Below are 12,773 nucleotides of genomic sequence, written 5' to 3'. Positions count from 1 at the left end.
GACCTTGCATCCTGTACTCCAACTCCCTGCCTCAAGCTCCCTTCTGCACCCAACCTCATACCAGACCTTGCACCTCCTCATATTTCATGGAAGAGTGAAGCCCTTGACCACCTTACCAAATTCTTGCAGTGGTCTCCCGTCAAAAGTTATTGCCCATCCCTGGGCTAGAATCTAATACAATACCTCTCTCCACCTCTAGCTATACCCCTAGGAGCCATAAACGACAACCTCATGGAGAGACCTCCAGGGAGTCTGTGGTCTATATGAGGGCGTATTGCAGTCCCCACCATGGATTTGGCCACTAACTTGGTAGATTTAGCAACTTGCTGCACTATGCAGCAGAGCAGAGCATGTTGCCCAATCTTAATAGCCCTGTGACTATGAGCAATAAGTGTGTGCACAATGGAGGAAAAAATACTGATTAATAAGTAAACCGATTTCAAGATGATGTGATAAAATAATCTTGTTACACACTATTCTTTAACAAGTGCTAAGTCAAGTTTGTCCAACTTGATTTTAATACTTGCAGCATGACAGAGGTGATGAACACACGGGAACCTGTTATGGAAGAAGGCGGCCCTTCTGCCCAAGTGAGTCCAGATGAATCAGAAACTATTTTGTATTGCTTTACAAAATCATATGCAACATAATGCAACTACAGGTTGAACCTCTCTAGCCCAGTACCCTTGGGACCTGACAGGTAGCAAACCAGAGAATTTGCCGAACCATGGGCGGTCAATATTATAGTGAGTAGTTCTTATTTTGCCGAGGCAAATAAAAGGAACAATGCTTGTAATGCTGCTTAGTAATGTATGACTGAACTGATACATCGTATATAAGCTTATGCCTAGACAAGGCGTATCAGCTCTCTTCATAACAAAGTGTTAGTCGTGTTACAACATTTTACAGTATTGGCATAAAAATATAAGTACATAAGACATACAAAACGTGCTTACACTTAGCAGCATTACCAACACTTCCACTGTTTGCTGGACTCTGAGCATACGTCTAGAATACAGGCTTCTTTTAGAAGAAGGTTTTTTTTTGGAAGAGATCTTCCAGGAAAACTCCTTCCGAAAGAGAACGTGCACACTGCAAAAGTGCATCGAAAAAGCAATCTTTTTTGAAAGAGAGCATCCAGACTGAATGGACGCTCTCTTGTATGTAAGCTGTGATTGCTATGAATGGAATGGCCACCAGGGCACCTGTGCTTTTTTCCTCTTTCCTCTTCTTCCAAAAGAACTCCCTCTTACCGGTCCACACACGCCTTTTTGTGAAACAGCTCTTTCAAAAAAGGCTTCTTCCTCATAGAATGAGGATTACCAATGTCGGAAAAACCCCTCTGTTCTTTCAAATTTCTTTCAGAAGAATGCAATTGCAGTGTGGATGTTCCTCAAGTTTTGTTGGAAAAACGAATGTTTTTCCAAAAAAACTCTGTAGTGTAGACATACCCTGAGAAGACATTTTGGGATAAATCAGAGCTAAATAATAGCACAGAGCATTGAGACCCAGGGCTGGTAGCTATAAACAAAATTTATAGGACAGCGGGAAATTTAGCCATACCCATAGTAAGCAGATACATGGGTAATTAAAATCATGCTGCACCCTGGATGTTGCTGGACCAGAAAGTGCCGGACTTAGAGGTTCAACCTGCAGTAACTTTTATAAGTTAAACAGCAGTCTAGATCAACTGACAGTAAAGGACACGGAAGAACAATGTCTAAGATAATAGGATTATATATAATCATCCTATTCAATTTTAATTTTAAGAATGTATTGTTTCTAAGCCTGTGTGAAGCAAACTACACAATTTGCTATTGACTTGATGTAATAATAAATGTTGTTCAGACTGGGAATGTTAAAAATTGTGTAATGGAGTAACCATGTAACCACTGAAAAATCTGTATACTGTAGTGCCCACAGCGAAGCCTCCCCAGGAACAGGGCTGCCAATCCCTGCCAGCTTGGCTGCTGTAGGGGAGGCTTTGTTGAGTGTAACCAGCACCATTAAGTGATCAGCATCTGCCTATCGATTAAATGATTAGTTATTTACACTCAAACATCCCTAGTTCAGACACTCACTGGTGGAGCTACAGTGCAGACAGAGAATGAGGTTTATCAACAAGCCATAATGTATTTTTTTTAAAAGCAGATTTTGCAACTATATATAATCTCTTTCAGGATTAAACAAACATCACTCGGTGAGGATATACAGCAAATATTTCATCAAGCCTCTTATTGCTAGGGCAGTGATTTTAGGCAAACCCGATAACTGCAGACTTAAAGTGAAAAGTGAGACATTTATAGGAGAGAAATGCTTTGGCGCACAGTCACAGAATTAAGAGATTGAGAGATTCCAAGGCTAGAAGGGACCATTGTGGTCATCTAGCTTGTAATCCTTTATAACACAAGCCATAGAACTTCCCCAGAATAATTCATAAAGCACCAAGTTGATCCACTGTATCAGTTCTTTGCACAGGGACTTTAAGTTATATCTCATGGGAACTACTGCTATGTTACTCCTGTAGATGAAGTGATGGAGATTTGGTGGTGGAGCTAAAGGTTCAAACTCTGCTGATGAACTATCTAGGTATCAATATGATGCCAAATGATGGAATTTTTGGTTTTTCAGATTGCTTTGTTAAAAGCCTAGGCAATTACACACTAATTACGCCCATTTCTAGATAGAATAGAAAGAGGACCTAGCAAGGTTAAACATTGAAAATGTGGTTCAGATCTGGCTACATGACAAACTGGAACTGAAACTGAATCACAAGTCAAGTGCATTTTACCAGGATGCCTTGACTCAGAAAGTGGGAGTAAATACAAAATAACCACATGACCTTATTTTTGTAGTCCTCATCCACTTAGGCTACTAATTACCTTATATATTGCAGTAGCTGTCACGTGTCTTATCATGTCTTCTATTAGGCTGTGTCTAGACTACATCCCTTTTCCGTAAAAGGGATGCAAATTAGACATATTGCAATTGCAAATGAAGCGGGGATTTAAATCCCCCCCCCCACTTCATTAGCATAAAAATGGCTGCCGCTTTTTTTCCGGCACGGAGCTTTGCTGGAAAAAAGCACCAGTCTAGACGCGGATCTTTCGGAAAATAAAGCCTCAGAGGGGATAAGGGATCTTTCGGAAAAGGCTTTATTTTCCGTAATATCCGTGTCTAGACTGGCGCTTTTTTCTGGCAAAGCTCCGAGCTGGAAAAAAGTGGCAGCCATTTTTATGCTAATGAAGCGGGGGGGGATTTAAATCCCCACTTCATTTGCAATTGCGATATGTCTAATTTGCATCCCTTTTACGGAAAAGGGATTCAGTCTAGATACAGCCTTAGAGTGTAAGCTCTTGCGGGAAAGAGATATCTCTTAGATGTCTAGGAAGCACCATTTTTGGCACTGCCACAGTATATACAGTATGTAGCTCTAAAGTCTGTACAGGTTTCCCCATCAGTAAAATAGGATGGATGATAATTCCCTACTTCACTGTGCTGTTGTGAGAGTTAGGGTTTGAAAAGCTTTCTGAAGACAGTGCTACGTAGGTAGCATGCTTACTGTGACAGACTGCTGATGAAATTAGTAATAAAACCTTTACTAGAAAATTTCACTGTTTTAACTAAACCAGTTTAAATTGTTCTAGTTAAAACTTTCCACCACTAAAATAGATGCACTTAAAATGGCAGGGCCTTCCTTATTATAGTCAGGGTAGACAGTATCACCTATTATTAAAGTTTCCTAACACTTCCCATTATAAGAGCATATTTCTAGCCGGCTAGGCAAAGAGGAGGAGCAGAGAAAAAGTGATACTAGTTGGGTGAGGAGACAGGAACTAAGAATTGCTGGAGCAGGGAAAAGGTGGTGAGAGGAGACCAATATGACTAACAGCCAGTGTGCAGGAGAACTGAGACTGGCTGGGCAAAGAGATTGAGCCAAGGAATTGTGGATGGTAAAGGAAAGGCTGAGATTAGACTAGGAGCATAGTGAAAGAGACTGGGGCTGGAAGCCAGTAGGGACAGGGATTGTGAGATGACTGAGTAACTGAAGGCTTAGTTGTGGGGAAAGAAAGATATCAGATGAGGTCAGTGTAGTGATCACCAATTGCTAGCATAGCATGCTGGAAACTGTTGGATTGCACATACTCAAGAATTATCAATGCATAGGGCAATGAGCCTAGTCCAAGCAGGCGGGAATGCCACTATGCATCCCTCAACTGTGATTACGTCAGCCAATTAAGAAGCAGAGTAAATGGTGTCCTATCCAGAACTCCTTGTCTAGAATATGGTAGCTATGACACAGAGCCTTAAAAGTATGATGGATATTAAAATAGATTGGCAAATGGGGAAGATATCTTGGAGTCAGTGAGGAGGGGGGAGTACCTCTTCCCTATGAAAGCCTTCTGCTGTACTCACCATTACAGTCAGAATAAAAAAATCAGTTATTTGTGCTATTCTGACTTGCATATAATCCAATATTTTATTAGGCTTTTCCAGATTCACGTGAGAAGTACCCCAAGCTGTCAAAAAGATTACCATCAATTGTAGTAGAGCCAACTGAGTCTGGGGAAGTTGAAAGTGGAGAGCTACGCTGGCCACCTGATGACTTGAAATCCATGGAAGACAAGAATCCCCTGGGCGACCAAAGAGTTTGCGGTCAACAGCAGCAAACGGATCTGGAAAGTATGAATTCATGATTGTCACCTTCCACTATAGAAAAATGACATTTCCAGAGAGAGTAACATGTTGGAATTCATTGCTGATACACAGAGGCCTCTAAATGGGCAGTTAGATTCTATAGGGATAAGTACCTTAGAAATACATGAGGTGAATTTAGGTATATTTATGGAAGGAATTTAAGGTTATCTACTGCGCATCTGAAATTCATAAAACTCAACACATTTGAATGGCTAACAGACAGCTTATTGCACATTAGCACTTCACTCTGAACTGGGAAACAAATCTGTCAACAGTCATTATCCCATTCTATCTATCTGTCTATCTAGTGGGGAGGGATAGCTCAGTTGGTTTGACATTGGGGCAAATCTGTCAGGGATGGTACTTGGTCCTGCCGTGAGGACAAGGGACTGGATTCGATGAAGGTCCCTTCCAGTTCTATGAGATAGATATACCTATATGGAGATATACGTGTCTACACCCACACACACCAAAGCCTAGAAGCAAAGTATTTAATAACGGTATATTTTCAAAGCATCAATGTGCGTGCGCATGCACGCACACACACGTACACACAGACGTACACACACACACACACGTCAAAGCCTAAAAGCAAAGTATTTAATAACGGTATATTTCCAAAGCATCAATGTGTAATTGAAATTTGCATTAGTTCAGTATACATGCTCGCACATATCTATGTTATGACTAATAGTGTCACTGGGTGGTCAATATCTGACTGAAAGATATAAATGTGTAAGAATATACTTCTTACGAGAAGCCCTACATTATGTAAATTGTCATAGATAGTCCTTTGTCCTTGGCTGCAAGTATTTTCCTACCTTCTTGAACCTTTATGTTGTTAGCATTTAAATGCATCAACATTTGAAACCCAAACTGTATGCTTTTCTTACCCCATACTCCTAGGCTTTGTCTACACTATGGCTTTTGCTGGATGAGGCAATGTAAATGAAGCACTGATTAGCATTTTGTCGCGCTTCATTTGCATTATCTATTCCAAGCTGTTTTTGTGAAAGGGGTTTTTGTGCAAAAACAAGCAGTGTGGCCGTGGCCATTTTGCGCAAAACGGAAATGTCCACACTGCATGTTTTTATGCAAAAACCCCTTGTTGAAAAATGAGTTGGAATAGATTATGCAAATGAAGCAAGACAAAATGCTAATCAGTGCTTCATTTGCATTACCTCTTCTGGCAAAAGCCATAGTGTAGACATAGCCCTAGGCTGTGTCTACACTGGGCCACTTATTCTGGAAAATCAGCCGCTTTTCCGGATTAAGCTGCGAGCTGTCTACACTGGCCCTTGAATTTCCGGAAAAGCAACAATGCTCTACTGTACAAAATCAGCCACTATTCCGGAAAAACTATTCTGCTCCCGCTCGAGCATAAGTCCTTATTCCGGAACACTGTTCCGGAAAAGGGCCAGTGTAGTCTTTTCCGGAAAAAAGCCCCGATCGCGAAAATGGCGATCGGGGCTCTTTTCCGGAAAAGCGCGTCTACATTGGCCACAGACGCTTTTCCAGAAAAAGGGCTTTTCCGGAAAAGCAGCCTGCCAATGTAGACGCTCCTTTTCCAGAAAAACTGAAAACGGAATAGTATTCCGTTTTAAGCATTTCCGGAAATTCATGCCAGTGTAGACACAGCCCTAGTGTCTTTAGTAGGACTGCCAGTGAGAATAATAATTAAAAACCTTTCTTGTTCTTTAGCCATTTAAAACTAGCACTGTGATGCTATGAAAATAGATGTAATATAAAAATGTCACCATTTGACTAATTTCTGTGTATCCATGTCTGAAAATATTACACTTGTGTGTCTATACAAAAAGTTAAAGACAACCTTTACAGATGCAGAAAAGGATCAGGTTGTATAATCTATCTTTAGTGCAGCTCTCCTTTTAATAATGGAGATTGCCTATCTCCTAGAACTGGAAGGGACCTTGAAAGGTCATTGAGTCCAGTCCCCTGCCTTCTCAGCAGGACCAAGTACCATCCCTGATGAATTTTTGCCCCAAATCCCTAAATGGCCTCTGCAAAGATTGAACTTACAACCCTGGGTTTAGCAGGCCAATGCTCAAACCACTGAGCTATCCCTCCTTATTTCCAAAAATTGGGCAAGGACACATAGTTCTATTCTTTAAATCAGTCAAACCATTCACCAAAAATCTGGCCTGCACATCATGACCACAATATTTTTCTGAGCAAGGATAACATTATATAATGTAATTTAATGTCATTTGTACCTGATATCCTTAGTAATGGAAGTCCTATTAAATGTGATTGATAAGGGCTGGTCCTGTAGTCCTTCCTCAGCCAATACACAGCCATTGACTTCAGTGGGCATTATACCTTAAGAGGACTCAGGACTTCCCCAATTGTGTAATATCAATTTTCAGTTTCTGAAGTCACCTGTAAAGTCAAGTTGCTGTGTAGTTAGTGTCTCCTAGTTTGGATTTCACAGCTGGTTTGCAAGTACAGTTAATTACTAATTGCAAGTCTGAGCGCATACATACATATCATCTGCTTCACTGAACAGAATGAATCAAGTAATGTTGCTGTAGTCAGATGGAGAAATAAACACGAATGAACTATTTTTTTTTAAACAGATCTTTTAGCACATCCAGCTCCAGAAGTGGAAGACAATACAGATAATATTGAAAGGAGAACTGAAAAGGATGACTAGGAACTACACGGCCGCAGACGTGAAACTTCTGAGTGAATGTTGTTGAAAAGCTAACATGTTCTGAAGACATGTCAAAATAATCTGTATTTAAATCTGCAAAGGTTTTTATTTAGTACATGATAAGAAGTGTATGGGCTTTAGAACTGTTCTTTTGAACATTTAATTTTTCAGGCTGGGCTTCATATTATTTGTTTAATTTTCCTTCAGAAACAATGGGACATATTAAGAGATAGATTCCAGTTACTGTGAGATCACAAAGCAAAAATGCTCACAATTTCAATTAGCACATTTTAGTGGATTTGCCTTATTAGAGCAAGGCTGCTTTCAGGTATCAACAGCAGCAAAAGGGTTTGCATTTCTACAGAAGGAATATTTTCAAATCTAAAACCTTTCTTGTTTTTAGCCATTTAAAACTAGCACTGTGATATTACGACAATAGATGTAATATAATGTCACCATTTGACTTTGTAACTTTTTGTATAGAGACACAAGTGTAATATTTGCATACCTGGCTACACAGAAATTGGTGACACCCTTTACAGGTTCAGAAAGAGCAGTACTTTCCCTTTGACCAATTTGTGTAAATTCAAATGAACCAGCCTCTTCCTAACTGTTTTAAACAAGGAGCAAAAATTTTAGAAATGCTTTGTTGATGTACATTTCTTGAATTGGAATAGCTAAGTCACTGGTGTTTGTGCAGTGAGACTGTTTATTGTTGATTTGATGGAGTGGCCTGTGCTGTCTGTGCACACACCTTAGGGTTCAGATTCAGCCCTGGTGTAATGGAGTATTCTGTCCATCAATGCCAATAGAAATGGCCCCTGCTTACACCAAGGCTCAGTTTGCCCCGATATGTTGTGACTATTCTGTCATTATGTTTAGTGTATCAAAAATAAGTACAGAGGCCCAAACCATTCTGCCTTGACCTGTGAAAGTAGGAAAGGGGGGAGCTCAGTGGTATCACCCTTCCTCTGGACCCTGCAGAGGCCTTTCCACATGGTGTGAGTTCTGCACTGGAGGAGGGAGTAAAGATAGGGCAGTTTGTGGTAGGAATGAGTGGGTCTTGCTGGGTAAATGCATATCATCCCCCATTCTGTCCTGTCATCATCAATCAGCTCAAGTAATATGGTTTGGGGCTATATTATCTCTTCTGCTGAGTGCTGGGGGGGTGGTGGAGCTGGTGTTGGGACATAGAACCTTCATGGATGACACTGGGTTCCCCTGATTTTTCCATGTTAACTATGTCTGGAGATGGGCCCTACAGCCTTCTCTGTTAGGGGCAAAGCTTGCTCCCCAGACAGGACCCCCTGTACAGAAATTCCCTGTCCTTGGACCCCATCCCATGGAAGGTGATGATCTGGGCATAAACTAGTACCTATTTGACTGCTTGATGGCATAGTTTCAGAAGGATTCCACTATTCAACTGTGGAAAAAATGCTCTGTAAAGTATGGAATTAGAATTATCCCCATCTCTTTCCTTTTCAAGACTGGATGGGTCCCGCATTTCCAATTAACATCTCAGCTGGAAAAGGCAGCTTGTTATAGATTTAAAGAAATAATACAATTTCTTCCAGCATTTTCTCTGATTACTTTCAAGTGCATTCTTTTGTCCAGTAATAATTTTCTCTAGAGGAAGCTTTTCAGTGTGTGATGATCAATACTAATTTACTGGCCAGATGTGTTAATAAGATAATTTTATACATTCTTAACCACCAAATTTAATATATTTACATAAAAAGAATTCTGTGCAATTAATGTTTATTAGTACAAAGAAAAGACTATTTTACTTCAAAGCAACATTAATGTATGTATATATATATAGAAAGTTCATTATTTGGGGTGTTTGGGATCTGTGACCATTTTATAAGCAGTGTAGTATAGTATGATGTAATATTTGGTAGAACTTTATCCTTCAAATCTTTATAACAATCTGTTTTGCCTTTTGCCTTAGACTTTCATACCTTTGCTGTCACAAATGAGCTTGAGGGCTAAATGGTATTCTGGCTAAAGACTATCGAAAATTCAGAACAATACATAAAGGTTTCAGGAAGGCCTCAACCTGCTGCAAGGCTTGGCTGCTGACTCTTGTTAGCCCTTTCTGCCTGAAGGTCGTAGTGGTACAGCTCCTATCCTCCCCCCCACAAAAAAACCCCAAATGTTAAGATTTTTGTTTGAGTAACACATTGAGTATTCACAGGCCTGTTGACAGAAATTTTGGGCCCCTTGACAACACATCAGTGGGTCCTCTGCCTCCTCAGAGAGATCCACAACCCCCCCCACCCAGAGAAATCCCAAGCACCACCCCTCAATCAGAGGACTCCCTAGTCAGTTGCTGCCCCATCCCCCACTTGCGTGGAGGTGTCCCTCCCACTCTCCTCATCCTCTGCTCCCCCAGCCATCCCCAGACCAGCTCTGCTCCCCAGCATTCTTGTACCCCCGCCTACCCATGCTTGCTCCTTTGCCTTTCCAGTCTGGTTCCTCCGCCCCCCTCAGTCCTCGCTTCCTGCAGTCCTGTGCCCAGCTCTACACCCAAAGCTCAGCTCAGTTCCCTCTCTCTCTTCCCAGCTTGGCTCCCCCTGCCATTCCCAGTCTGGCTCTCCCCTCCCTGCTCACTCAGCCCCCTCTTCCCCAGTCCAGTCACTCCAAGGATGTGAGCCCGGGTTCAAAACAGCAAGGAGCTCCTGCCCCCACCACTGCTGATCTGAGCACAGGGCTTAAAGCAGCAGGAAGCTCCAGTTCCCCCTCCCTCCCTGCTGCTCTGAATCTGAACTCTGCGGTTCTCTGTAGCTACTGCTATCGGAGCTCTGTTTAAAAGGACTGAGTCAGGGCTCACCGGGCCCCTGTGAAATTGCCCCCTTTGTCCCTCCTTCCCCTGTTGGTGGGCCTGAGTATCCAAAGACCAGGCACGGAGGCAGTGATAACACAGCACTGACAGAAGCATGACAGCAAGCCCTAAGTTTGCATGAGCTACATCACTTCCACTCTGACAGGGAAAAAAAAGCAACAGGGATCCAACTGCAGCAATGAGGCAGCTAAGTGGGTGTGTGGCATGCTCTAAAACACTATACTTTTGCTTTCCCTGTCAAGAATTTCACAACATTCTGGAAAAATCCTGGGTTTAGAGCTCTGAAAATCCATTGAAATAATAACCTGCAGCTTTGTCCAACTGTACTTGTATTGACATACCATCTCATTTATTTTTCCTTTCAAAATGGAAAAAAAAAGTTGATTACTCCCCAGTGTTCTCTTTCTGCTTTTGGATACTCACCCCTTCTTACCCTATATGGACCGTCTCCTGTTTCCAGCTGCAGACAAAGGGACTTTCCTAAGAACAGTTCCCAGGAAGCACAAAAAAACCTTTTAGGCATATATTGGCTAGATAGCTGTCCAGTATTACTTTAAGTAGATGTGACTATAGCCCATATAGAGTTGCTGTACTTTCTCATCCATTCAACCTAATAATTTTCCTCTGCCTTTTTTCCTCTTTCATATTGGTCCTTTTAAGCATTTCAGTTGAAGCAAATGGATTCTTAAAATTAAAGCTTTCTACTAAAGCCAAATGGCTTTAGTTTAACACACTCACAGACCAAAAAAAGTATTTTACTGAAAGTGAGCCAGAGATTCTAAAGAAAAGAGCAAGGTGGAAAGAGAGAAAATTGTTTTTTAAAAGCAAGCCCTATTTCTTCAACTTGCAGGTTTGTATGTGTCAAATTATTTTGTCTCTGTACAACAGTGTTGTCTATCTGAAACTCAATGGTTATTTTGTATTTTTTTTCTGGATGAAAAAAAACTTTTAGAAACAAAAAAAGACATTGTCATATTTTTCTAGTCTAGCTTGTAGTATATTTAATGTAGCGTGGAAAAAGTTTTATGGACTAAGACATTATTAGATTTTGCTCTATTTCAGTTCTTTCCAATTTTGTAAAATGTCATCTGTACATAACATTCAACTACTGTATGTCCTGTAGATGTATTACACAATTTAGTCTATTAAAAGCCTATAATGGACCTACATACAGAGCTGGTATATCCAAGACTTATTGGTTGAAAAATACAAAGGGGCAATCGGGTCTGTGCATTTCCTGTTCCACATATAATACAGAAGCCATTTTCGTGAGTCAGTTAAGCAAATTCATGCTCTGCAAACGGAATGGTCTCACATGGTTTTTCATGCTGTCAGTGGCCACTTTCCTTTGTATAATCTATTCTAAATTCAACTCCAGTTCCGTATATACAGTATACACCACTTCCCCTCTTTTTCCTACAGCTGTTCCCAGACAAGGGAACTCAGAACTCACTGGTTATGTCTCATCTTTAAAATGATAAAGGCTTGAATTTCTCGTATTCATGTAACCTTCTAAATTTTGATGCCCTATGTTGCATGAATCATGAGTACTGGGCCAACTGACTTATTTTCATTCATCTTTCAATACAATGCACATTTTAAACACTTGTTTGAAAGACTGTGATAGTGCCCAGTAGGGACTGATGTTGCTGGAAATTCTGTATTTATTCTGGAAAAGCAGCATCATAGAACAGAAAAGATGAGAGTGGAATAAATCATCCTGGCACAATGTATTCTAAAAGTGTCATGTTACTGAAAGGATAAAGATCATGAAACTCAAGCACTGGACTCTGTCAATCATTCTTACAATTACTATTAAAAAAGGAAGCAGGAGAGGTTGCAACATTTTGTGGTATGTGTGTCAGGGAAGCAGAAGTTATATAGAGATCTGGCAAATGCTTTTCCTCAGTAAAGACTGGGACCTGCTTTCTGACTGTTCTATGCCACCATCTATGCTTGCTTGAGGCATAGGATAGGGGAGGCTGTCTTCCATTAGTATGTGCTTATGTACACCCCATCATGGCAGTACTTCTGCACCTCACAAGCTACCTAATTTAGGTGCCAAACATCCCCCCACCACCACACACACCATATTCTCTCCGGTTTGTAGTCAGGAAACTGAAATACAGCATCTATTAAGTGGGACTTTCCTAAACTTTCATAACAAGCCTGTAGCTGACCTAAAAGTTGAACCCAATTTTTGGAAACCTAGTCTACCACCCAGTGCACTAGACCATCCTGCCGATGGCAACACCAGAAATGATACAGCATTGGAGCTCTCTTTCACACAGTATGGTGTTCATACACTTGAGAAAACCATTTGACCCATCTTGCTTATCCTAGAAATATCTGATTTCAGCAAGTGCCACCAAATGGATTTTAGGTGCACACAAGGAGATTTAAGCAGTATCATGATTCTTACTGTTATATTTCAATGTGTCGGTCTAAGTCAATTGGTAATGACCCTTTAATTAGGATGAAGCATGATGACAGCATTATGCTTTCACCAACCTACCAATAGATATATTTTAAAAACTAACTAAAATCCAGCTCTGA

General features: G+C 40.8%; 1 protein-coding gene across 2 annotated transcripts in view; it reads left to right on the top strand.

Moving 5' to 3' along the window:
- LBHD2 (LBH domain containing 2) overlaps positions 1 to 11,997 on the top strand; it is a 36,381-nt gene extending 24,384 nt beyond the window's left edge. For both annotated transcript variants that reach the window (XM_075926509.2, XM_075926511.2), the window contains exons 3-5: positions 530 to 590; positions 4,488 to 4,683; positions 7,296 to 11,997. In XM_075926509.2, coding sequence (XP_075782624.1) covers positions 531 to 590; positions 4,488 to 4,683; positions 7,296 to 7,372 — 333 coding nt within the window. In that variant the 5' untranslated portion in view covers position 530 and the 3' untranslated portion in view covers positions 7,373 to 11,997. The remainder of the gene's footprint in view (positions 1 to 529; positions 591 to 4,487; positions 4,684 to 7,295) is intronic.
- The last annotated feature ends 776 nt before the right edge of the window (positions 11,998 to 12,773 follow it).

The sequence above is a fragment of the Pelodiscus sinensis genome, chromosome 5 (assembly GCF_052426305.1).
Source record: "Pelodiscus sinensis isolate ZL-2025 chromosome 5, ASM5242630v1, whole genome shotgun sequence".
Taxonomy (NCBI): domain Eukaryota; kingdom Metazoa; phylum Chordata; order Testudines; family Trionychidae; genus Pelodiscus; species Pelodiscus sinensis.
Note: the sequence above shows the minus strand (reverse complement) of the source record. Positions and strands in the feature narration are given on the sequence as shown.